General features: G+C 40.7%; 1 protein-coding gene across 7 annotated transcripts in view; it reads left to right on the top strand.

Moving 5' to 3' along the window:
• The first annotated feature begins 210 nt into the window (after nucleotides 1-210).
• phldb1b (pleckstrin homology-like domain, family B, member 1b) overlaps nucleotides 211-23,150 on the top strand; it is a 79,144-nt gene continuing 56,204 nt past the window's right edge. For 2 of the 7 annotated variants that reach the window (XM_020620694.1, XM_020620692.1), the window contains exons 1-4: nucleotides 212-334; nucleotides 1,815-1,916; nucleotides 5,013-5,136; nucleotides 6,613-6,783. In XM_020620694.1, coding sequence (XP_020476350.1) covers nucleotides 299-334; nucleotides 1,815-1,916; nucleotides 5,013-5,136; nucleotides 6,613-6,783 — 433 coding nt within the window. In that variant the 5' untranslated portion in view covers nucleotides 212-298. Of the gene's footprint in view, nucleotides 335-1,814; nucleotides 1,917-5,012; nucleotides 5,137-6,612; nucleotides 6,784-10,233; nucleotides 10,645-23,150 lie in introns of those variants that run through there. The other 5 variants (XM_020620696.1, XM_020620695.1, XM_020620693.1 and 2 more) reach the window with 4 other exon arrangements.

The raw sequence follows: 23,150 nt of genomic DNA, 5'->3' as shown, positions 1-23,150 counted from the left end.
GGCACACACACACACACACACACACACACACACAGACACAAGTCTCTCTGTTATTCTCTCTGTTATCTTGGACTTTGGTGCTGCCAGTCAGGAATGTAGGTCCTAGTTTAGTAGAGCAAGCAGCAACAGGTCCACCTCCTGAACAGAGGTTTGTTGAGAAAACAGCACTGGTAGCTTGAGACAAAAGAAAAGAAGGTTTGTTGAAGGAATAGTGTTGAATCCGTTGTGCTGTCTTAGAGGTGTCCTCCTTAACCAAGTTCACACTGACAAGACTGAGTCAGCAAGGAGCAACTCTGCCATGGAGGCGATGCATTTGCTGAATAACTGGAGAAAGGTAACTGTCACATTTCGAGACAACAAGAACCACCAGGCTGTAAAAAGCTGGATGAAATTTAGAATGAGTTCATGAAACCTGAGGGGATAAAGAGTTTACTTGGCTCAGATTAGAGCTTATCACTGTGTGCAGATGGAATTCTCAAGCATTTAGTTTTATTTCCTGGCTGTTTTGTGGTATATTGTTTGAGGCTTGCTTGAGGCTGATTCTGATGAATATCATTTCACAGGTTTGTCAGAGGAACAAATCTGAAGATATTGCAGCACTGTTGTGTTATCCTGAGGACAGAGTACATCAGAACCATATTTTCCATCCCTGCTACACAACATATTAGGCATGCAAATGACTCTGGGTACACGCTGATTCTCTGTGCTCTAATTATGTGTTATTTAACCTTTTTGTGTGGCTTTCTGTGCTTCCTCATAACCACAAGCACCTCACATCTCATATAATGACTGGAAAAGTGTTTTTTCATGTATATTCACCCTTCACATGTACAATACTAGTACTTGTGCTAGAATAGACATAGAATATATTTTTTAGCCATTTGTTCTCTGCTGGCATGTTGGAAATACATAATGACTGACTAAGAAAAGAGGAATTTGTGGTATCTGGGTACTGTGTGTGTGTTCTTGTACTTACTTTATAGTGAGGACCAAAAAAGTACATTTTGCTACAGAGTAAGGACATTTTTAGAAAGTGAGGACATTTTGGCTGGTCCTCACTTTTGATACAGTGTTTTGAGAGGGTTAAGACTTTTGTGGTTTTATGGTTCAGGTTAGAATTAGGCTTAGGTTAGGGTTAGGGTAAAGGTTAGGGTTATGTATTTAGTTCTGATGGTTAAGTGTTAGGGTTAAGGGCTAGGGAATGCATTATGTCAATGAGTGTCCTTACAAAGATAGAAGTACAAGTGTGTGTGTGCATGCATCTGTGTTTTCATTAATACTGAGAGACAAGAGAGCTGCCAGGGTGGCTGTTTTCCAGTTAGTGTGTCACCTACCAAGAGGCAGAGTGTGTTGCTCAATGCTGTCTACCCACTTGCTACATAGTGAGTACCAAAAATAGTCATAGTCATAGCCAATAATCACTTTCTGATACAGTGTTTTGAGGGTTAAGACTTGGTTTTAGGGTTTAGGTTAGAATTGGGTTTAGATTAGGGCTAGGTGTTAGGCATTTACTTCTGATGGTTAAGTGTTAGGGTAAGGGGCTAGGGAATGCATTATGTCAATGAGTGTCCTCAAAAAGACATAATTACATATACAGTATGTGTGTGTATGTGTGTGTGCTAACAGCATGAATCATACCTTGACACATTAGTGTCTAGGCAGACTGGGGATGGAGAATCCCAGTAAATATGGTTCAACTTTCTCAAATCACTGAGTTTAAGATATTTTAAAATGTTGACCACAAGAAAATGGTACACATACAGATTTGATACATTTTTTGTGGTTCACATCGATGACATAATTTCCTCCCTCAGGACCTTCATGTGTCACAGGGAGCCGTGGACAGCTCAGTGGACATGAACCGTCTGAACAGGAACATACCTGAGTGTGGACAGCCAACACACCAGGTGCTACAGGTGAGTGTGTGCATGAGTGTTTTAAGGAGGAAGAGGATGGGAGAGAACATGGAGAGTGAGAGAGAAAATGAGAAAAAAGGAATGAGTCAGGAAGAGCCAGAAGCCTTACTCTTCTCAGCTTGGCAGCCTTCACAGAAAAACCCAGTCATATGTCATCAGTGTGTCCAGTTTCATTACTTGTTTCCAGTGTGTATCCATTTGCCATTCTCACACACAAAGAGTCCTCTCTTTTTCTGATAACTGTAATCACGGATGTTAAATGTCACCGCATTAGCTGCTCTGACAGATCTGTGGCACTAAAACTCAACATGGATGAAAAATATAGAGCTGAAGGGTCAACTGAGTGAAGAGGCAGAAGGTCAGGTCAGGCTGTGCATGTGCTGCATGTCCTGACAGTGTATGTCAGTATGTTGTAAAACAGGAATCTTTAGCCAGAGTCAGTAAATAGATGGAGCCAGAGACTGGTTGTCTAGTATATCCCCCCACTGGGTCAGACACTCCTACTGTAATAGCATTAAGGGAAGGACTCTCTCTCTCTCTCTCTGTGTGTGTGTGTGTGTGTGTGTGTGTGTGTGCAAATACATTGCATTACATAAATGTAGTTTGACCATATTTTCAACAGAGGAATCTTTGTTAAAGCCAGTAAAAAAGTGAAAATTCAACAAGGAATTGTTAATTATGAAGATAATTATTTCACAAACTGCATACAAAGGAAAATGTGATGGTTAGAGAGTTAAGAACGACCTGTTTACGTGAAGCTCCTGCTAGGGGGAGATGCCCACTTTTATTAGAAGAACAAAAAAAGATTTTTAGAACATTTTTTGAAATGGTAAGTCTCATCGTCAACGAGTATTACTGCTAAAGCTTTCTTTCAAATCTGTCTTAAGTCATATAATGAATATATAGGTTTGTTAAAATGAATGTTGCACAGCAATAAGAAGCCAGGCTAAAGTTAAACGTGTGAACTGTAGTTGATGCCTGCATCCATAAGATTAGGTGCACAGAAAGGGTCTGTCAGTAAAATGTTATGCCGTAAAACAAATCACCTAGTCAAATGCAATACATCTGAGACTGATAGTAGATATACAGTATCGACCATGGGCGTCTATTTACATCTGTGCATTTCAGTACGGTGCACACACTATGTGCAGACAGAAAACATGAGGAGCAAACAGTTGCTGTGTGTACCACATGGGAGCAGCAGCACACAGCAGATGAAGAAATGAATCTTGTAGTGTTGCCCTGCTGGCACCTCTCCTCCCATCTCTCCCAGTAAGCCTCCCAGTGCCTCCCAGCCAGTTTCTATCTCAGCAGTCCTCTTATTAGCCTTGACCCCTCTCTACCAACAGCACTGCCGCAACCAGATAATCCTAATAGGACCCACATGCCTAGTTAACCAGCCGAGATGCTGAATCAGTGATCATGTACATGTTGTAAACAAGAAATGTACAGGCTCAAAAATGGGACAAAAAGATGCAGTCATAGCTGGTTTTAAAATGTAAATCCATACCACCCATCACAGTTTATTTAACACTTCATTTTTTAGGCAGTGCTTTCAAAAATTGTTTATTCTGATGTAAAAGTAAGCCGCTGTTTAAAAAATCGTCAGACCTATCAAAGCCGATGGACACAGTATACTGGATTTTCAGGGAAGCTCAATCATAATGTATTTTTAATCAGTCAGGTAAGTTAGAAATAAACTGTTCACAGTCTGGCATTTGCATGTCTTTTGAAGGGTCATAGAATAAACCAGAGGATGACTGAGGTGACTACAAAGATAGAAAATGAGAAAAATCTAAGAAAGGAACATTAGTGTGCTTGCAGCCTATAGACAAATGCAATCTGTGATAAAGTTGCCAACAGACATTGCTTTAATTTAAAGTGTCACCAGCCAAAAAGTTGGGAGCCGGTGCTGTGATTTCTAAATCACAGGACATTTTGGCATGTCACAGTACACGACTGACTGGCTGTTCAAGTTTCAGGATCCTGTTATTGTGCATTTAGAGTATTGGATGTACCCAGCAGGAGAACTAATTCATTTTATTATGTCAAACCCTGAGACAAAGCTACAGAGACAGAGAGAAAAACAGCACTAACACTGTATCTATGTGGAGAGTCATTTAACCTTAAGAAGATAATTAAAAAGCAGAATTGTCTGTACACTCAGGCATCGCTGTACTGAGTGCTCATCACAAGTTAGGTTATCAAACACCCTCCGGCACCCTCATGTTTCTTAATTGCAGAGTGTAGTTGCTATGGAAACATCTCTTCCCCTTTGCTGAGCCAAGAGCACATGGTGGTGCTTTAAGCAGCACTATGGGACACACACCAGACACACACACTGCCCTCAGTGTGTAGAAAGAGCCAGCTATGGAAATGGCCTCCTGTAGTGAAAACATTCAGACTTCTCTTCCTACCCTAGGAGTGGAGAATGAACCTCACTCTGTAGGCCCGATGCATTATTGAAGAAGTAAAACTCCATTCACTGCTGGACAGAAAAGATAAGCGTGACAGATGTGTCTGTTCTCACTCAGCCACTGAGAACTAATTTGATTGCATAAAAATACCATCTTAAAGCGTCAAGAACTGTCATGCAATTTGCTCTGTGTTTTAAAGTAAAACTGGCATAGAAGGATGCAACTTTTCTTTGACTTGACATTTTTCTTGTGGAATGTTTTTGATATTTTATTATGTTCCTACAACCCCAAATCAGAAGAAGTTGGAACAGTAAGTAAGATCAAAATTAAAACCCTCCAATTGTTGCAGCATCTGAATTGAAGTGAGTGTTTATTTTGAACAGAGAGTTAAATTGATGACGTATCACATCAAATAATGTGCTGCTGTGTTGTTTTCAATGTAATACAGGACACAGATGATTTACACATCACTACTTTCAGTTTTAATTTTGATTTTACATACTGTCCCAACTTCTTCTGATTTGGGGTTGTATTCTATCATTTTATCCTTATATGAAGTATTTATATTATTATTGTCTGATGGTGTATTAATTATACCAGTACTGCATGTAAAGCACTTTGGGCAGCAAGGTGTTGTTTTAGTGTGCTATATAAGTAAACTTTTGATTGACCTCTGCAGAGCACCCCACTGGATTTAATTGAGACTGGAAAATGTCTGAAGTTCCAGGCAGAGCGCCCCCACCTGGTCAGCCTGGGCAGTGGACGCCTGAGCACTGCTATCACTGTGCTGCCCCTGCCTGAAGGTGAGAGAGCTGTTTTAACACCAACACATGAGATAGCTAGTGGAAAATGATGTTGATGCAACAACTGAGGTCAAAGTTGCAGAATACACATGGGGTCATTCAAACACCTTTTTTAAGACATTGTTTTTATCATGTTGATTATTCAGCTGGAAACATAGTATGTTAAGAATCACTGGTAAAGTTGCATTATTGGCTTTATTACATATGTTAATAGTAACAATATTATTTTATTACATTTATGGGTATGTGTAACAACACATACACACTTGTTTCTTTGCTAACTGGACTGGTTTTCACCTCATGAATCTGTTTGTTTATATGATTTCCCCTTCTGTCTGTCAGCACCTCTCTGTCCGCTGGCCTTCCTGTTTCTGGCTGCAGAGTGTGTGTGAGTGTAAGTGTGTCTGTTACACCCACCTGTGACATTTTATTGGATCTTGGGCTCTCATCTCAAAGGTTCAATATAAGTCAGCTGTTTGTGTCATTGTTTCCCTCAAATAGTGCTGAATCAGCATGACTAATGCTAGCATATTTTACCATTAATGCTAAACCTCTCTTTTCAAACCTACAGTGGGACAGGAGTGCACTTCCACTATAATTGCTGCTACTACATTAAGTTGCAAAGGCCTAATTTACATTACTACTGCTGCCCTCAGTTCTCAAAACACTTTTGTAGTTTGAGGTTGGTTTTCTTAGCCTACTGGAGTCTTTATGAACATTGTTCTCTTATTGAGAGAAGAGAGGACTTGAAACATATGGTGATATAGTCATTAGCGTTACCTTCAGCTATCACTCTGCACTCAAACCAGTGAGCTTATTGAGCAGCAGCCAGTGGTGTGGCAGTTTGCTGGCATTATTTGCCCTGGGTTTTGTCTCTCAGGTTACACACAGCCTGAAAGGGGGTACTATCCCATCAATCCCACTAGATTCAGATTTTAAAAAGCACTTAATATATATTTTTATTTACAGGTAATACTGTCCTAAAATATACTAGAATGGAGCATTTGTTCAGCCCAGTGTGTTTTGTAGTAAAGTTTGTATGTTTGAAGTAAACATTATATGGTAAAAGGTATCTGTATAGGAAGTGGTTTAAAGGAGAGTTTATACAGAGGTTTACATAGCATGTTTTTGATACACTCGCATTATTATGGGAAGCGCAACCTTTTTTCATAATTTATTTGCATATTACTACATCATTGTGTCCTCTCACTTCAGGAACCAATCCATACTCTTGCTACTATTAATAATAATTGTGATTATAACTAGACCTGACTAGAGGTGTATAAGAGTCCAAGCACCTAAATCAAACTAATGACTCTAATAATGCCCCACTGTTAACAGATCACTTCCACAATATACTGTACACTGTGAGTAATATGACTTTGAATATTGCCTCTATATTATCAGAGGTGGACTCACTACACCACACACACAAACTGCACAGATTTTAGCTGAATTTTTTTTTGTTCCCCCTAGGCCGGACCACTGTGGGTCATGGTCCCATGGACATCAGCATCCAGGGCCCCGGGGTGGCTGCCCAGCACTGCTACATAGAGAACAGGTCAGGGGTCATCATGCTGCATCCCTGTGGGAACCTCTGTGCTGTTGATGGACTCCAGGTCACCAAGTCCGTCCGTCTTTCCCAAGGTAGGAATTAGCTTAGATGTCTATCCCGTAATGCACTCTACTGGTGGTTCCTGCTCCGGGCTGACCTTCCTCCTTCCTCCCTCCCACCGTCCATAGACAGGCAGCTAAGGTGGATTGGCGACTATAAATTGCCTGTAGGTTGTCTGTCTACATGCCAGCCCTCTGATAGACTGACAACCTGTCCAGAGTGTACCCTGCCTCTTGCCCAGTGTCAGCTCGGATAGGCCCCAGCCCTGCCATGACCCTATTCAGGAATAAGCGGTGTAGATAATGGATGGATGGCGGTTTCTGCTGATGGTTTCTGTTGTTGCACATTTGGTAGTTCTGCACCTGAAGTGCAGTGGGAATGGACTTCCATTGTATCTACTGTAAAACAATCAATGACCAGATATTAAAGGATGTATGGTTTCTATTTCACTCAGCTGTAATTTCACCTGCCTACTATTGTGTACAATGCCAGTAAAGCCAGAGATCAATACATCAGCTCTTTGCCTGGTCAATGAAAACACAGCCACAGAGCTACACTGTACTTTAAATTGCCATCGACTGAAGAACAGCCTGAGCTTCCTGTTTTAACAGCAGAGTGAAATTTGCTCTGCATTGAATTTTTACTTGATATTGAGTATTTTTTACATTACATAGATACTGATACTTTTACTTCAGTAAAACATTGCAATACTTCTTCCACCGCTAGTTTTTATAACATTATACTCAACAGTTTCATAGCTAGGATCTGGGACGTGGTGGCAACTTTACTTACTTATTAATCCATTAGGATAAGTAATTCAAGCAGTCAGATGGTCAGCAAATTCCCAGTTTAACCAGATTTAGTAAGCACGTCAGTTCAAACCTAAACCAGTCCAGTTAGCTTAAAATCTAATACACATGTATTTGGGTGATAACTTTAACCTTCAGATTTGTTTTAAGTTCAAATGGACTCAATTTCTTTGGACACTATTTTTTTTTAATTTGTTGAGAAAAGTTGCCATATCTCTGTTTTAACAAAGTAAAATGTTATCATAACTAACTGTATGAAAATAATTTAGAAAAACTGAAGAACCTTTCAGAAATCTTTTGATAATCCATCAAAATTAAACAAGCCATAAAGCTTGTCTATGACATCTAGTATACTGTACAATCTTTATTCTTTGCACAGATTTCCTAATATAACAACAGCAGGAAACATTTTTTATTTTTTGTAATTTTAACTGACTGGTGTATTTTTGCCTTTCTCAAGTAAATCAGAGAGGAAATAAAACTGTAAATCATGTAACTGTAATTTGTTAGTCCTGGAAATTCATAGAGGCTTACATCACAGCCTTGGAGAGATAGTGCAGTGTTTTGAGAACAAGTTAAGAGACACTACTCATCATTACTCAGTGTCCGCAAGATGTGAACTTCCCTCTGTGCTGCTGTGCAATCACACACTGTAGTGTTATTTCTTATCGTCAGACTGGTGTTGAAAAATGCTAATGGCCCAAACAGTTCTTACAGACTAATATCATTCCTTTCTAAATGCTCTCTGCACACATTTTCCAGTGTCCTGCGTGATTCTGTGAAACGTGTGTGTGTAGAGGAACACATGTTGTCTGTCAGCGTGTCCCTCTGTCTTTCAATATTTCAACCTGGACTCTGGCTAGGTAACCTGAGTGGAGACACAAGGCTATTTATACTGCCCCCCAACCCCAGACAGATCCGACTTTAGCCCAGAGGGCGTTTCAGGTTGAAGAATGTGTGTGAGAGTAAACCAGAGTTCATTGTCAGGCTGCTGGAAGCATCGTAATACACAGTGTGAAGGGCTGAAGTAGTCATGAAAGGAATAGTTTGGGTTGTTTACAAGCTGATTTCTTTAGTGTTAATGTTGGCTGCCACAAATCTAATTTTAGAGCAGGAAGTAGATGAGACTCACCACTCCCAAGAATTATGTACATTATATGAGTAATGCATTACAGGACACTTCAAAACAAGTGAGTACTCTTTGGTGCAGAGGATGCATCATAGTAAGCTATGACTAGATGCTGATACGTGGCACAGGTGGCCTAACACTGCCTGCCTTCTGTGTTTCTACTTGGTAAATAAATAGTCTATACCTCGCAATTTATAGAAAAATCAGGCAGCAACAAGCCAGAACTGTTACATGATGGAAATGTGCTCAGCTGGTGTTTAGAGGTAATCCTCTTGGGTTTGCAATATAAATCAAAAGACCTAAATCCCGACAATAACAGGGCATGTAGAAACTAAGCCTGTTTGAAGTGGAATGAGCAGCTGTTTTAAAAGGATAAAGACTGACTGGCTTGATTCAGCCAATCAACTCAAATAAACAGGGACAAATTCACAGCTCAAAAGAAAACTTCCACTCCAGCTGAGGAACATGTTGAGACAAGTCACTCTCTGGAGAAACATCTAAACCCATTTATGCTGTAAGCAGAGAAATAACTGATGACATGACTGGTCCATATCATTAATTATTTGACATTGGTAACTAAAATATCTTGTATACATAAAGCACGGCTGTGATGTCATCAATACAAAATTTTAAATCAAAATGACATCATCAGGGTTGACCTTGGAGACCACACATTTTTGACAGACAACAATATGAACTTGATTTGTGAAGTTTGAAGGATATGAATATTTACCAAGAACCAAGGGTCTAAGGAAAATATGCACTGGGAGATGTTCTCATTTTAACAAACTGTTATTTTTCAACCTAATCACAGTTACATTCTGTACAACAACAATACTTCCCAGCCTTTAAGTACTTTACATAAACTAAGAACACGTACTTTATTTACTTTCATTTCTACTAAACTATTTTATATTTCAGAAGGAAATAGGCCAGATTAAGAGTTTACATACAACAATAGGATAACAGAGTAACAGAGCAGTTTTACGCTGTGGTATTGCTACTTTTACTCAGGTAAACGATCTGAGTGAGTACTTCTTCCACCACAGAGGATACCACACAGTATCAACATTTATTGCAGAGGCTAATGTGCTTTCTGGGAACTCTTATCTCAAATGGCCCCTTTAATGTGCATTTTTATAGTTTTGAAATAATGTCTTTTACTATTTTAAGCTTCACATTTGTTCTTTCATATAGTGATAAAGTAGGCAATGAGAGAGAGACACTCCTTGGCATGTCCTCTGGCCCTCTGTCAAATGAAAGTCTGCTTTATTGATATGTCAAATTAGCCATAGTGAGTGATGCAAAAACAAAACAGACTCAGTCCAGGCTACAGTCAGACATAATCAAGAAATCAATAAATGTAACTTAGTAGTTGATTTTTCTACATCCCTTCCTCCTGTCTGTCTTTCCACTCCGTGCTCCCCTAGTCTCACAGCTCTAGGATCTCCAGTATTTCTCCCTCCGTCTCCGTCTCCTCCTCCTCCTCCCTCCCCCCACTCCTCTCCGCTGCCTCTCCCACTGTCTCTCCCACTGCTTGCTATTTGACAGTCCCGACTCTCTGTGTGCTGAGAAATGAGTGAGTCAGCTGTTTCTTATAGGAGCCCCAGCAGAATGAGAGGGCGTCTTTCCTACGTGCATAGCTGGGAGGGAGACAATGAACGTACAGTCCCGCACCGGTTTGAATGAACTGGGATATACCAACGCATAAGTGGGTGAAGCCGTGTTTAACAGCCGACAAGCAGACAGCTCCTTTTGTGAACATCCAGCAACCGCTGAATATATTAGAGTTGAGGATTATCATAACAAAAGCGTGTCGGGACAAAACCCATAAACGCTCCTGCTGTTCCAAGGTGACCCGCAGAAAGAGAGGAATAACACGTGGCGTTATTTTTGAGGAAGAGAGGCGATGAAAACAACGGAGGGAGAGAGGAGTTTCATTCATTGGAGTTGAAGTAAGTTTGTCTGTTTTACTACGGACTAATGACGCGGTTTTCAGTGGTTGTAGTCGGTTTCCTTGTAGGACTTAACTGGGCTTGTAAATTGTTATAGCCGGCGGACGGTGTCATTGAAAGTTACGGGCTGTGGGGACACCTCTATACCCAAACGCTTCTTGTTTTAACATTAGGCTACTTTATGCCCACTGACCAGCTAGCATGCTGCGGACACGGCATGCTAATATCAACAGTAGGATGTTGTGGTTCTGCTATTTACATCATTATTTATACATACACATTATCATCAAATAAGACATTATGAATTAACATGGGTTATAAATCCAGCAAAATACCCTAACCCGTAAGAATTTAACTTTATTAACATGTTCTTTTTTTGTAATTCACAACTTGATTGTAGCCAGCTACACCAGTTTACCCTGGTGGGCTGTAGCTAGCTGCTAGCCGCTAGCTTACAAAAGTTTATATTTCATTTACATAAAGGTCTATTTAGAATTTCTTTTAACGCTCTTAGAATATCATTTTAACACGATATAGCCGTTTAAGTCAGGTTTGAACACAATCATATTTTAACTAACTGCACAAAAGCTTTAAGCTACCAGACTTTTTGAATGGAATTTGGTTGGTCACTCCGCCCATGCATGAACAGCGGTATAACGTTGCAGTCTCTGGCCACTCTGTCCCCAGTACCCCCAACTTTCCCCTACATCCATGCGAGTTCTGTTTATAGACTACAAACATATACAGGTCTGCCTGATCTGCAGATACCCCCCATGACCAGACCTCACAGAGTCTGTCTACTGTTACACTGCTATTCCTGGTTGCCAATGTGACCTAACGAGGCTAGGTAACTGGAATAGAACAGAGCTTTCCTCTCATGCGTTCTGTTTATTCAAAGGCCTCCGGGTTAATGAGGTATGATCGCATTGGACAGTTCAAACCCAGGATCTTCTTGCTGAGCCATTGTGCCACATTACGGCTACCAGAAGTGTGGTCATTGTCTCTCCACAGCTATCCCTCCTCAACATCTGTCATCTATGTTTGTCATTGGTTTGACCCCAGTGTAAGGAGAGGATGTGAAAGAAGCCCCTCTGCAAATGCAGGCTGCTGTGAATGTGATGTGGGCTCCCCGGGGGCCCCCGAGCAAGGTCAGAAATGTGTGAGGGAAATAGAGGGACGAGGCTGGCAGCAGCTGGTGTGTACACGCTGGGTTAGTATGTGCTCTTGTTGACACAGTCTTTGACCGTACATCCTCAGAATACACCAAGGTTAAGGCAGGGTTGTCAAAAAAGAGATGGTTGTTTAATTCTACAAATACACCAGCGCCTTGAGTAGACCAGGTTTGCGCTCACAATATTGAGTTGTATACATTGAAATCCACACTGCTCATCGTATGTGACTTTTTAAAATGGTTCTTCATGAAAGGAACTTTAGATTAGTTTGTGTGGAGTAACAAAAGACCACGTTTCCTCTTGTATTTACCCCACTTCTCTCAGCACAATCTGATTTAAGTAGATGTCCTTGAGTTTTACTGAAATAATGCCCCACCGTCAAAATACCGATATAATTGGGTGGTTTATCCTCCAGCAGTTCCTGGGGTCGCTCTCTATATTTGAAGAGAAATCAGCATCCACTACAGCAGGTGCATTTAGAAACGGTATTCTTATGAACAAAGTTACACAATGATTATTTTGTGAGTCCAAGAAAACTTTCATCATTGTAAATTGGTTTCATCTTTATCCATAAAATTTATCAAAACCCTTGTATGCCACAAGATGGGATTTTTTTTCCACACAGCTAATTTGTTGTTTCAGTGAAGTTGCACAGTTATGGCTGAAAATCATAACTCTGAGATCTAACCTCATTTCATGCAAAAATAAGTATCATACGCCTTTACAGCTGTCAGCAGTGATGCAAAGTGATTGAAAAAATGTCTGCAATCTCAATTTACTGCCCACTGTACCTTAGGTTTTGAGTGGCTGTTATATAGCGGGGGTGCACTGAATCAGAAAACAAAAAGTTTTGTTTGGATCATGGATTTTGATGAACAGATGGGATCATTTTTCAGTGACCATTTCAAAATTGTATCACTGTGTTTATGGCTCTTCTACAGTCTGTTACATCACTACTATATAGGGAGTAATGAATCAACAAGGGAAGGAGTTTAAGCCAATTTGTTTGTGTAGCAACCCAGTAGTATCAATCTCAATAAAATAAAAGTAGTACAATTAAACTGACATTGTTCCCATTAAATCAGGGCCTTCTTAGAGCCAGATAATAAAAACCTAGGCCACACCTACATGTGGGATGATGCAGTGCTTGCTAAGACTGTCAACAACAGTCTTAGCAAGCTTAAAATATTTTAACTTAAAATATTTTATTGGAGAGTATAGAGAGGATATATCTAAGAAAAGGGAACACTTTGATTTGAGGCACCAGAGCAGTGTAATCATCAACATCACATGACTAAATTTAATTAAAGACGCCATGATATTAATGGGGGCAACTGTGCAACTAGATTGCGGTTGCCAATTCAGTTTTTTTTTTTGTTTAACTCTGGACATGCTGGAAGCCAACATGTCCATTTCTAAACCACTTGTAGGTCAGTTTGGTTTGATACTGATTGATCATCAGGCCTACAGCCATCTGCCTCTGAGAGCATGCTTAACAGCAGGGGACTGGCCTTCGTTGTTCTGACAAAAGGAGGAGGGAGAGGTGTGTGTGTGTGCGTGGGGGGGGAGGGGGGCGTAGGGCGATAAAGTGACATCTGCTCAGACAAGCGGTAACCAGCCCCCTGACATGTTATTGTGATGAGTGTCCACTAGAGCCAGCAGCTGGATACTGCATCTGGATGGTGAGATGTGGATGCTGTGAGCAGTAGGGATGTTATGATGACAAGATGTTTTAAAGGGGCATGCCACTAATTTCACACAAAGTTCACTTTACTGATACTAAAGGAAACCTCATTGTAGCACCGCTAGCTTGATTTATGCGCACTCTGAGATATCATATACAGTGGTGTGAAAAAGTATTTGCCCCCTTACTGATTTCTTATCTTTTTGCATGTTTGTCACACTGTAATGTTTCAGATCATCAAACAAATTTAAATATTAGTCAACGATAACACAAGTAAACACATCATGCAGTTTTTAAATGAAGGTTTTTATTATTAAGGGAAAACAAAATCCAAAACTACAAAGCCCTGTGTGAATAAGTGTTTGCCCCCTAAACCGAATAACTGGTTGGGCCACCCTTAGCAGCAACAACTGCAATCAAGCGTTTTCGATAACTTGCCATGAGTCTGCCACAGCGCTGTGGAGGAATTTTGGCCCACTCATCTTGGCAGAATTGTTGTAAGTCAGCCACATTGGAAGGTTTTCGGGCATGAACTGCCTTTTTAAGGTCATGCCACAGCATCTCAATTGGATTCAGGTCAGGACTTTGACTAGGCCACTCCAAAGTCTTCATGTTGTTTTTCTTCAGCCATTCAGAAGTGGACTTGCTGATGTGCTTTGGATCATTGTCCTGCTGCAGAACCCAAGTTCGCTTCAGCTTGAGGTCACAAACGGATGGCCGGACATTCTCCTTCAGGATATTTTGGTACACAGCAGAATTCAGGGTTCCATTTATCACAGCAAGTCTTCCAGGCCCTGAAGCAGCAAAACAGCCCCAGACCATCACACTACCACCACCAATATTTTACTGTTTGTATGATGTTCTTTTTCTGAAATGCGGTGTTACTTTTACGCCACACATAATGGGACACACACCTTCCAAAAAGTTCAACTTGTGTCTCGTCTGTCCACAGAGTATTATTCCAAAAGTCTTGGAGATCATCAAGATGTTTTCTGGCAAAACTGAGACGAGCCTTTATGTTCTTTTTGCTCAGCAGTGGTTTTCGTCTTGGAACTCTGCCATGCAAACCATTTTTGCCCAGTCTCTTTCTTATGGTGGAGTCATGAACACTCACCTTAACTGAGGCAAGTGAGGCCTGCAGTTCTTTGGATGTTGTTGTGGGGTCTTTTGTGACCTCTTGGATGAGTTGTCGCTGCGCTCTTGGGGTAATTTTGGTCGGCCGGCCACTCCTGGGAAGGTTCTCCACTGTTCCATGTTTTCGCCATTTGTGGATAATGGCTCTCACTGTGGTTCGCTGCAGTCCCAAAGCTTTAGAAATGGCTTTATAACCTTTTCCAAACTGATAGAGCTCAATTATTCTCTTTCTCATTTGGTTTTGAATTTCTTTGGATCTCGGCATGATGTCTAGCTTTTGAGGATCTTTTGGTCTACTTCACTTTGTCAGGCAGGTCCTATTTAAGTGATTTCTTGATTGCGAACAGGTGTGGCAGTAATCAGGCCTGGGTGTGGCTAGAGAAATTGAACTCAGGTGCGATAAACCAGTGTTTTGACAGGGGGGCAAACACTTGTTCACACAGGGCTATATAGTTTTGGATTTTGTTTTCCCTTAATAATAAAAACCTTCATTTAAAAACTGCATGATGTGTGTACTTGTGTTATCTTTGACTAATATTTAAATTTGTTTGATGATCTGAAACATTACAGTGTGACAAACATGCAAACAGATAAGAAATCAGTAAGGGGGCAAACACTTTTTCACACCACTGTAGATGTAGTGAACATAAGGTGCAGGAGTTCACCAACAAACAGGTCGTATAAATGTTAATGTTACCAAGTAGTGTTAAAGAGTGAATAACATTAAATTCTACAGCATATTCTGTCAACTTAGATGAGTCATGGAGGTTTTATGAGGAGTGTTCACAGGTGAACAGCTTTATTAAGCGCCGTTCTCCTTAATACATCCATAAACACACCTACTGTACGTCAGTGACTGAACATGAACTATCATTTACAGAGATTGCTCTTCAGACCTGATGAGGGCACACTGGCCACTGTGGCCATGTAACTCTTGACAGATATACAGGGCAACGACAGCCATGGTCGCTTGGCCGTCATGAAATTTATACCCTGCATAAAATGAAGGTTGACAACATTAAAAAAACATTTCCATTCATTCTCAGCTCTGAGGTAAATGGAACGCAGCAAGAGCATAATGAAATCATTAGTGCTTGATGTGCAGTGATGTTTCTGTTGCCTGTAACGTTATATTCCATTTCAAAGCATCAGAGGGCAAATATATCAATTAGCAGGCATTTGAGTGGCACTGAAATGAGGCCCCAAAATCTGCACTGTGATTTGGTCCGGTACATACCGATTGTGTATTGGCACCGGGTTTCGGTACCCATCCTACTCGGATACTACACTTTCTGGAATTGTAATGTGAGCTTCACAGTTCAAAACTTTTGTATGTGACTGACCCAGATTCTAACTGAACTGCACAAAAAGCTGCCCAGGAGCAACCGCTGTCTCCAGATATCTTTCATCACCATATCTGATAGGCATCATGCTGGTTCGAACATATCACTTTTTCCAAGTCATTTTTTCCAACCTTTTATTTGCCCAGACTTTTTCCCCACATGATTGAAATGCAGGGTTAGACCTCTTCCCCGTGTTCTGCTTCTGAACCAGCCCCATATCTTCTTCTGGTATGTGCGTCTGTGTTTGATGGGCCCTGGCTCAGTGAAAGGGAGTTGATGATTAACTGGTGGGTTTGACTCCTTGGCCTTTGCCGAGGTTGTAAACCATCAGCTTTCCAAAGCAACTGTCAACCATAGTTGTGGGCATCCCTTTGTCTGCAGCTCCTCCGCCACTTTAGTTGCGTCGCATGCTGGTGGTTTAGAGGTGACATCTTTGTTTGTTGCACACAACAACAAAATCACAAAATGACCCATAGTTAACTAATAGTGAATAAAAGGTTGCGTTTGCATACATAGCTGACATGATGAGTGGAGTGAAGCTCATTAAATATATCAGGGTGTTATGAACTTTAAGGCACTTTACCTCTGCTGCTGACGTGTGTAGTCCTCTCTTCATGTATTGAGTGGAAAAAAAAAAACTTAGTACCCAACTGTAGGCCGACTGTTGGATCACACAACCCAACACACCACAAAGACACAGCCAACCTCCAACTAGCACGTATGTCCTGTGCCTATGTGAAAGAAATGATGATGATGATGATGATAATAATACACACCTGGAAAATATGCAATACTACAAGGAACCATCAGCATGGCTCTGCCGTGCGAGGGAGGGAATCTGTAATTCTACAAACAGTTTAGTAGACAGTTTATTGCTGTTTACCCTGCTACTTTGTACATACAGTAAACTGTTGTACTGTAGCTGAAACAGAGGCAAGCCAAAAATGCTAATGAAGCATTAGCATAGCATTTGCATTGTTATGACAAAAGACAAAATAACAATATAGTTAACGCTACAGTGTTTGCACTGGTTTTTGTTCCTGGGCTCATTCATCTCTAGGAGCCACCTTCTTGGGACTTTCCTTGGGGAACAAGGGATGCCCAGTCTCTGTTGGTGTTTGTTTGTGTGCTCACCTGTTTCACCAACCTTCCAATCTTGACATTACAAGGAGAACTACCTGCATTGTGATTTGCTGTTTACCTTTTTCAGTATTCTTGTATTAAAAACTTTAAACCCATGGTTCTGACCCCCGTGTCTTGCATTTACGTCCACCTGTCACAATGTGCTTCCCATTTTTTTTGTTCTCTGGTGTTTAAACCACAGCCACAGTATGTTGTGCTACTCTATAGTACCACTTTTAGCATGTATTTAAATACAGCAACTGCATTTCTTTGTCATATCACGATAAGTGTGACTAACAGTAACAAAACTTGTGACTACACATTAACTCATTCTGGTAGAATGTGGCTCTGACCACCTCTGGTTGCTCTGTTCTAATCTTCAGTGTATAATATTCTAAGTCGACATGCTGGAAAGATTTAATGTGGTCATACCACAGCGGAGGAAAAAACAGATGTTATTAGAGCAATGATGGAATATTTGGTCCATAGACACATTTCACATAGATTCGGTGGTCCAGCTCTGCTAACCATTTCTCCATTGCTGTAACCTTTAGGCATGATGTGGCATTAAGGCTGGTAGGCCAGAGTGGTCCCAATGGAATACTCACAAGGAATTAAAATGATTATTCTTGTCAGCTCTGTTATTAAGTAGTTTCAATAGATGCTTTGTGATTTTATATAAAAAGTTCTTTTTTACTTATGATTTTTCAGTTTTTCCAATAGAACTAGAACTCAGAACTAGAAAACATTCTATGTTGTTTAAACCAAAAATAATTAATGATTTTTATTTTTTTTTAAGACAAGTCATAATGGGCATTGTCATACTGGACCCTGATTGGCCAACAAACTTAATTCAGATAAAGTAAATCTGCTGAGCAGAGTCTTTTCTACTTCCAATATTACCAAATGAGCTTATAGGATGGATTTCAGTACTACTTTAATGTGGAGCCTCAGTCGATTGGTTGATTGACAACAGACTGATAATTAATTTTTAAATAGATTTATCAAGCAATTAACTGAGCAAGTGTTTGGTCTTTAAAATGTCAGAATAGCAGACAAAGCCCATCTTAATATCCTGGAGACCCAGCGTGATGTACTGTATTGAAACTACGAGTTCTCTTGTATTTCTTTAATAGTGCAACTTCAAGCATAAAATGTTGGCCTGTTTGATGTGAAATGAGGACCTTGTATTTTTATTTTGCCAACTGACAGACTGTCACTGTGCCTCCAACTGTAGCTGTGCTTGTTAGCTTTACAGCATGCACTTTCTAATCCACTTGTGTTCCTGCAGTTCTATTGGAGGTTGGGGTTATAGTGTCCTTGTGGGAAGGTGATGATTTAGGACACGTGCCACATGGAAAGCTCCATGCAGTTATTCAGTTTTAAAAGCATGAAACCCATAATTTCTTTGAAGTAGCACTTCCAACACACATTTCTGGTTTGTATTTTGTTGTATCTTGGTTAATGCAGAGCCACTCTGGAACCCAGTGCAGGGCTGCAAAGTGTTGTTCTTGCAGTAACTAATTGAAGTGCACACGGTGAATGCTGTAATTAGATGATTTGCCCCTGGACTGTTGAAGAAATTGCTCTCTCACACACTGCTCAAAGAATCAATCTATCTGAATAACTGGGGAGATTTCATGACACACACACCTCTACCCACCCTCCTCCATGAATCCAATCCCTCTTTCCAGCATTGCCTGTGCTTTCCTACAGTATACGACTTCATACGTTGTAATTATGAAAATTGCAGTGTCATATTTTCCTCTTGGAAAGAGCTTGAAGTGCAGCCAGTGATTAAACACCCCGCAGTTGGTACCGTAACTCATTTTGCTGAGCTCAGCCTATCAGGAAACTGATCCTGAGATGGTTATGAACCACTGGCTCTTGGAAAAATCTTAATTTCTCACTTATCCTGGGTCAGAGGGTTCTTATGAGGGAAGGGAAAAGCAGAAGAAGACATGGTGGGTGTGTGTGTGTGTGTGTGTGTGTGTGTGTGTGTGTGTGTGTGAAATAACTAAAGTTAACATAGTCATGTCAGATGCAGAGCTGATATTTTACTGCTGCACATGAAACCAAGCAATAATGATGCTGAGAGGTTGATAGAAGTGAATGAGGCTTTTCATTTGAAGTTAGAATAAGGCCCATTTTAGTAATGTGCTGCTGTTTCTATAGTCCATCCCTGCAGTGATGTTGGGGAGGAGCAACATCCTTCAAGATGTCCTTTTAAATGAAGAATCTGTAAATAAATTCTAGTCATAGTCTGACACTGATGGCTGCAAGATGCTGGCACCAACAGACTTCCATTCAAAAGAGCATCAACTTCTCTCTAGAGATGCAGCAGGCATGCAGCATGCTAAGGTATGTGTGCAGTTTGCATAGTGAGCTCATGCTCACAACTGTCGAAGTTCATCCTAGTTGAAATTTGACCACTGTACGCTGTGATGAATACCCGTAGGGCCAGTAGAAATGAGGCATTCAGCTAGGCAGGGAAGGCAAAATGGAGGAACAGCTAATGTTGCTCTAATAATACATTCATTGTCTGAATTGTAAGAGTTATATGACACAACATCAGGTTAGTATAGAGAGCTTGGGAGTAGGGTTGCAATGGTATGAGATTTTCACAGTATGATAAAGGTCTCAGAAAATATCATGGTATCACAATATACAGTATGACACAGTTACTGTCATCTGCAATGACTGTCAAAGGAATGAAAACAGACAGGGTTCTTTTGGCCATGTGCTGATCCCAGTGGCCAGCACAGCATGAGTCACTTTCTATCTGAAAGCCCCTAAACATAGTTATCAGGAAGGTTTTGAAGCCTTCAGGCCAGTGTAATGGTGGTAGTGGTGCTTGTGAGAGAAGGCAAAGCCTGATGACCTCTCACTGTAAGACTTTGTTTTATATGATTTTTTTTAAAAAAGGTTTAATTCTTTGAATTGACATTGCCAAAATTTAAAGCTGTACTAATCAATATTTTGATATGAACAATGGATCAAATGGCTATGTGTAGTGTGAGCTTCATAAACACAGACGTTAAGGCAGAAGTGCTGCACTGAATTGCATACAATTATACAGGTGCACCTAAAAGTGGCCAGTGAGTGTATGGAGCTGTGTAGTGTCTTTCAGCTCATTGTTTTGGTTTTCCAACCCATAACTGTCATTTTTTGGCAGAGAAACACATCTAGCAGCTAGAATGCAGTATTCAGAAGCTAACAACCTAAAGCTATAATATGTCAGTGTTGTGATATCAGCTCATTTCTCAGTCACAAAGTGGCCAAAATATCCATTAATGCTCTTTTAACAAAAAATGCAGAAAGCGTGAAACAGAACAAACTTGTTTAAAGGACAGCGAAAGCAGCCAATGCTTTCAGTAAGTCTCTGTATTTGTATTTGATCTCAATCAAACCCAGAGCTTGCATTAAAGCATTTGTGCTTTGTTTACCCCAAAATATATTGTTCCCATTCCACACCGAGCCCAAGATTTACAAGTACAGTTGCTGTGAGTTTTGAAACTGAATTACGAAATGTCTGAGCTCCTATGTCAAGATGAAGCTTCGCAGGTTTAAACTCAGGCCACCTATGGAGGCGTGTGGAAACCATTTTTTTTGAAGTGAAATCAGGGGATTAATTTGGAGAGAATGTATCTGGTTGTATTGGTTATACAATATTGTATATCTATACTATACCTCACTGCTTACCAGGTGCTTTTTGGAGAAACTAAGAGCAGCTGAATGTATAGTCCTCTCATGTAGGTCTCAGGAACACAGGAAGTCATAAATGTGTTGAGCAACATGCAGATGTGCCAGACAAACGGACTCATCCCAAGCATCTATCACCAAAAGCCCTGCCAGTCTAAATAAAGGACTTGGTGGATTGAGGAGTGGTTAATTTCTCTGCATGGTTAGGGTTAGGATATGGCAGGTCTCTGATCTCATTAACAGCCCCACCCAGCGTCTGTTTAGTATGAGAATGGCATGTTCGCAGCATATCTGTTTAGTGCTGGAGATAAGGTGGGAAAACCCCACTATTCGGGTGGAGACTGGTGTTTGAGACCAGACGCTGTTTCTATAAACCAGCAGTTAAGATAAGCTACTGACAAGTGCCTGTCCTGTCTGCGCCTTCCGGAAGATTTTATTTGATGTTCTTAAACGTTAATCAAGTTGGTAATGTCCCAACAGACCTGTCCTCATACATCTGTTGTACCTAGTTGATTGACTTTACACCAGCGCCTCCATTAAATTAACTCGTGTTCCTTTAATTGTGAAATGAAACACTGCAGTTTCTCTTTGTCAACACTGTGTGGGTGCTCTAATGAATAACTGCATGATTTATGAGCCTAACCCTCCCCGCCTTGTTTCCACTGAGTATGATACATCGCCTGTTTAGAACATCCCCACATCCTGAACTGTTCCATTGACCTGGATAAATGCTCCGTCTCTCACAAGACCATAAATCTAACATTAGCTTACTGAGATTTACTGTGTGATGCTCCCTGAAGTGTGAAAAATCTGTTTTGGAGCATTTTTCAACAAATAGATTTTCAAAAAAAGCTACATATTATGCAGCTTTATTACAGTTCTAATACAGCGTTGGAGGAGGAGAGTGAACTGTAAACAGTGAGACTGATATCAGTGACATCAAATTAAAAGCTTGTAGGCTACAAACAAGTAAAAACACCTACAAAGAACCAGGAGCACCTTGACGTCTGTGCAGTGCCGGTCTTATTTCATAAACTAACATTTCCACTATGAGATAACTCAACCACCCTCACACTAAAAACAATGTTTAGTGCTAATATGCTGACAGATCCTCTCTTGCATCTGATCCAGTTCATCCCTTAACATTCATCTCAAAAACCATGTACCATGGACTACGGTGTGTTACAGCCATGCCTCTGTTTCTGAATGAGTATGTGTTTGTGTGTGGCTCCGTTTTGCTGACTCATTTTGTGCTGGTCTCTGGTGGTCTCTCTCCTGCTATAGACCACACATACACCCAGGGCCCTGAGGCTGCTCAGGTGTGGTCTCAGGCTCCCTTAGGGGCAGCAGAGGAGTGAGCATCAGCTGCCAGCAGCAGTTTGTGGAGAGAAGTGTCTTCCCTCATCTCTCAGTATCCTCGGCACCGGTGTATCACTGCCCTGAACAATACTGTCCGTGCTGTGTCATTTACTGTACTCACAGATACTTGTGTATGGAGGTTGTTATTCCAGTGTATCTGTAACACACACACTGTATATGTACCTTCCCAGAGTACCAACCACCACAAATAAGTTCTCAGCCTGTGGGGAACACCTTTAAATACACTGCATTTAGAAATCTGTCTCAATGTCTTTTTTGTCCTCTCCATTTCCATACACGAGGGCTTCAGAATATTATTATTACACCTTTAAGTATGACCTCACTAATAAACATCCTTAAATTCATACTTTTCTGACAATTCCAAAAACAAATGAGCTTGGTAAAGAAGTTATAACTGTATAATTGAATAAAACTAAATGACAAACATGTCAGCACTCACGTGTGCGTAGATGTGTTTTCCTGAAACCGGAGTGTGTGGAGATTCTGTTTTTACCTGAGAACAAATCCCAGATAAGAAAACACTGGTGAATGCCAGAATCTTTGTGAAAACTTTGTAGGTGTGTTTTAAGAGGAAACCTGCTCTTAAGAACAGTTGGTGAATGTGGCCCATTGTTCTTCCAAATCCTTTGTCATTGTTTGACAGACCCTCTGAGTAAAATCGACATGGGTGCCACAGCGCTATCACCAAACCCCTCCAGCTTTCAGAGTGAGCGATGAGTTTGTCATGGCTCTCAGATGCATGCCGCTTCAAGCTATGGTTTTTTAACCAGCATTTTCTTTGGGAGTGCCTGAATTGATCTTCACTAGTGAAATCATGTTAGTGCAAGTCAGGAGTAGGAGTGTATGCTGTGAGTCAGTGGAGAGCATGAAGCTCTGGCTGAGCTGACGAGGCTCTGCAGACCACAGTATTAAAAATCCTGATGAGTACTTTCAAATGTCTTTTTCAGCATTTTCCCCCCACTTTTCCCT

Source organism: Monopterus albus, unplaced genomic scaffold (genome assembly GCF_001952655.1).
Source record: "Monopterus albus unplaced genomic scaffold, M_albus_1.0 scaffold246.1, whole genome shotgun sequence".
NCBI lineage: Eukaryota > Metazoa > Chordata > Actinopteri > Synbranchiformes > Synbranchidae > Monopterus > Monopterus albus.
Note: the sequence above shows the minus strand (reverse complement) of the source record. Positions and strands in the feature narration are given on the sequence as shown.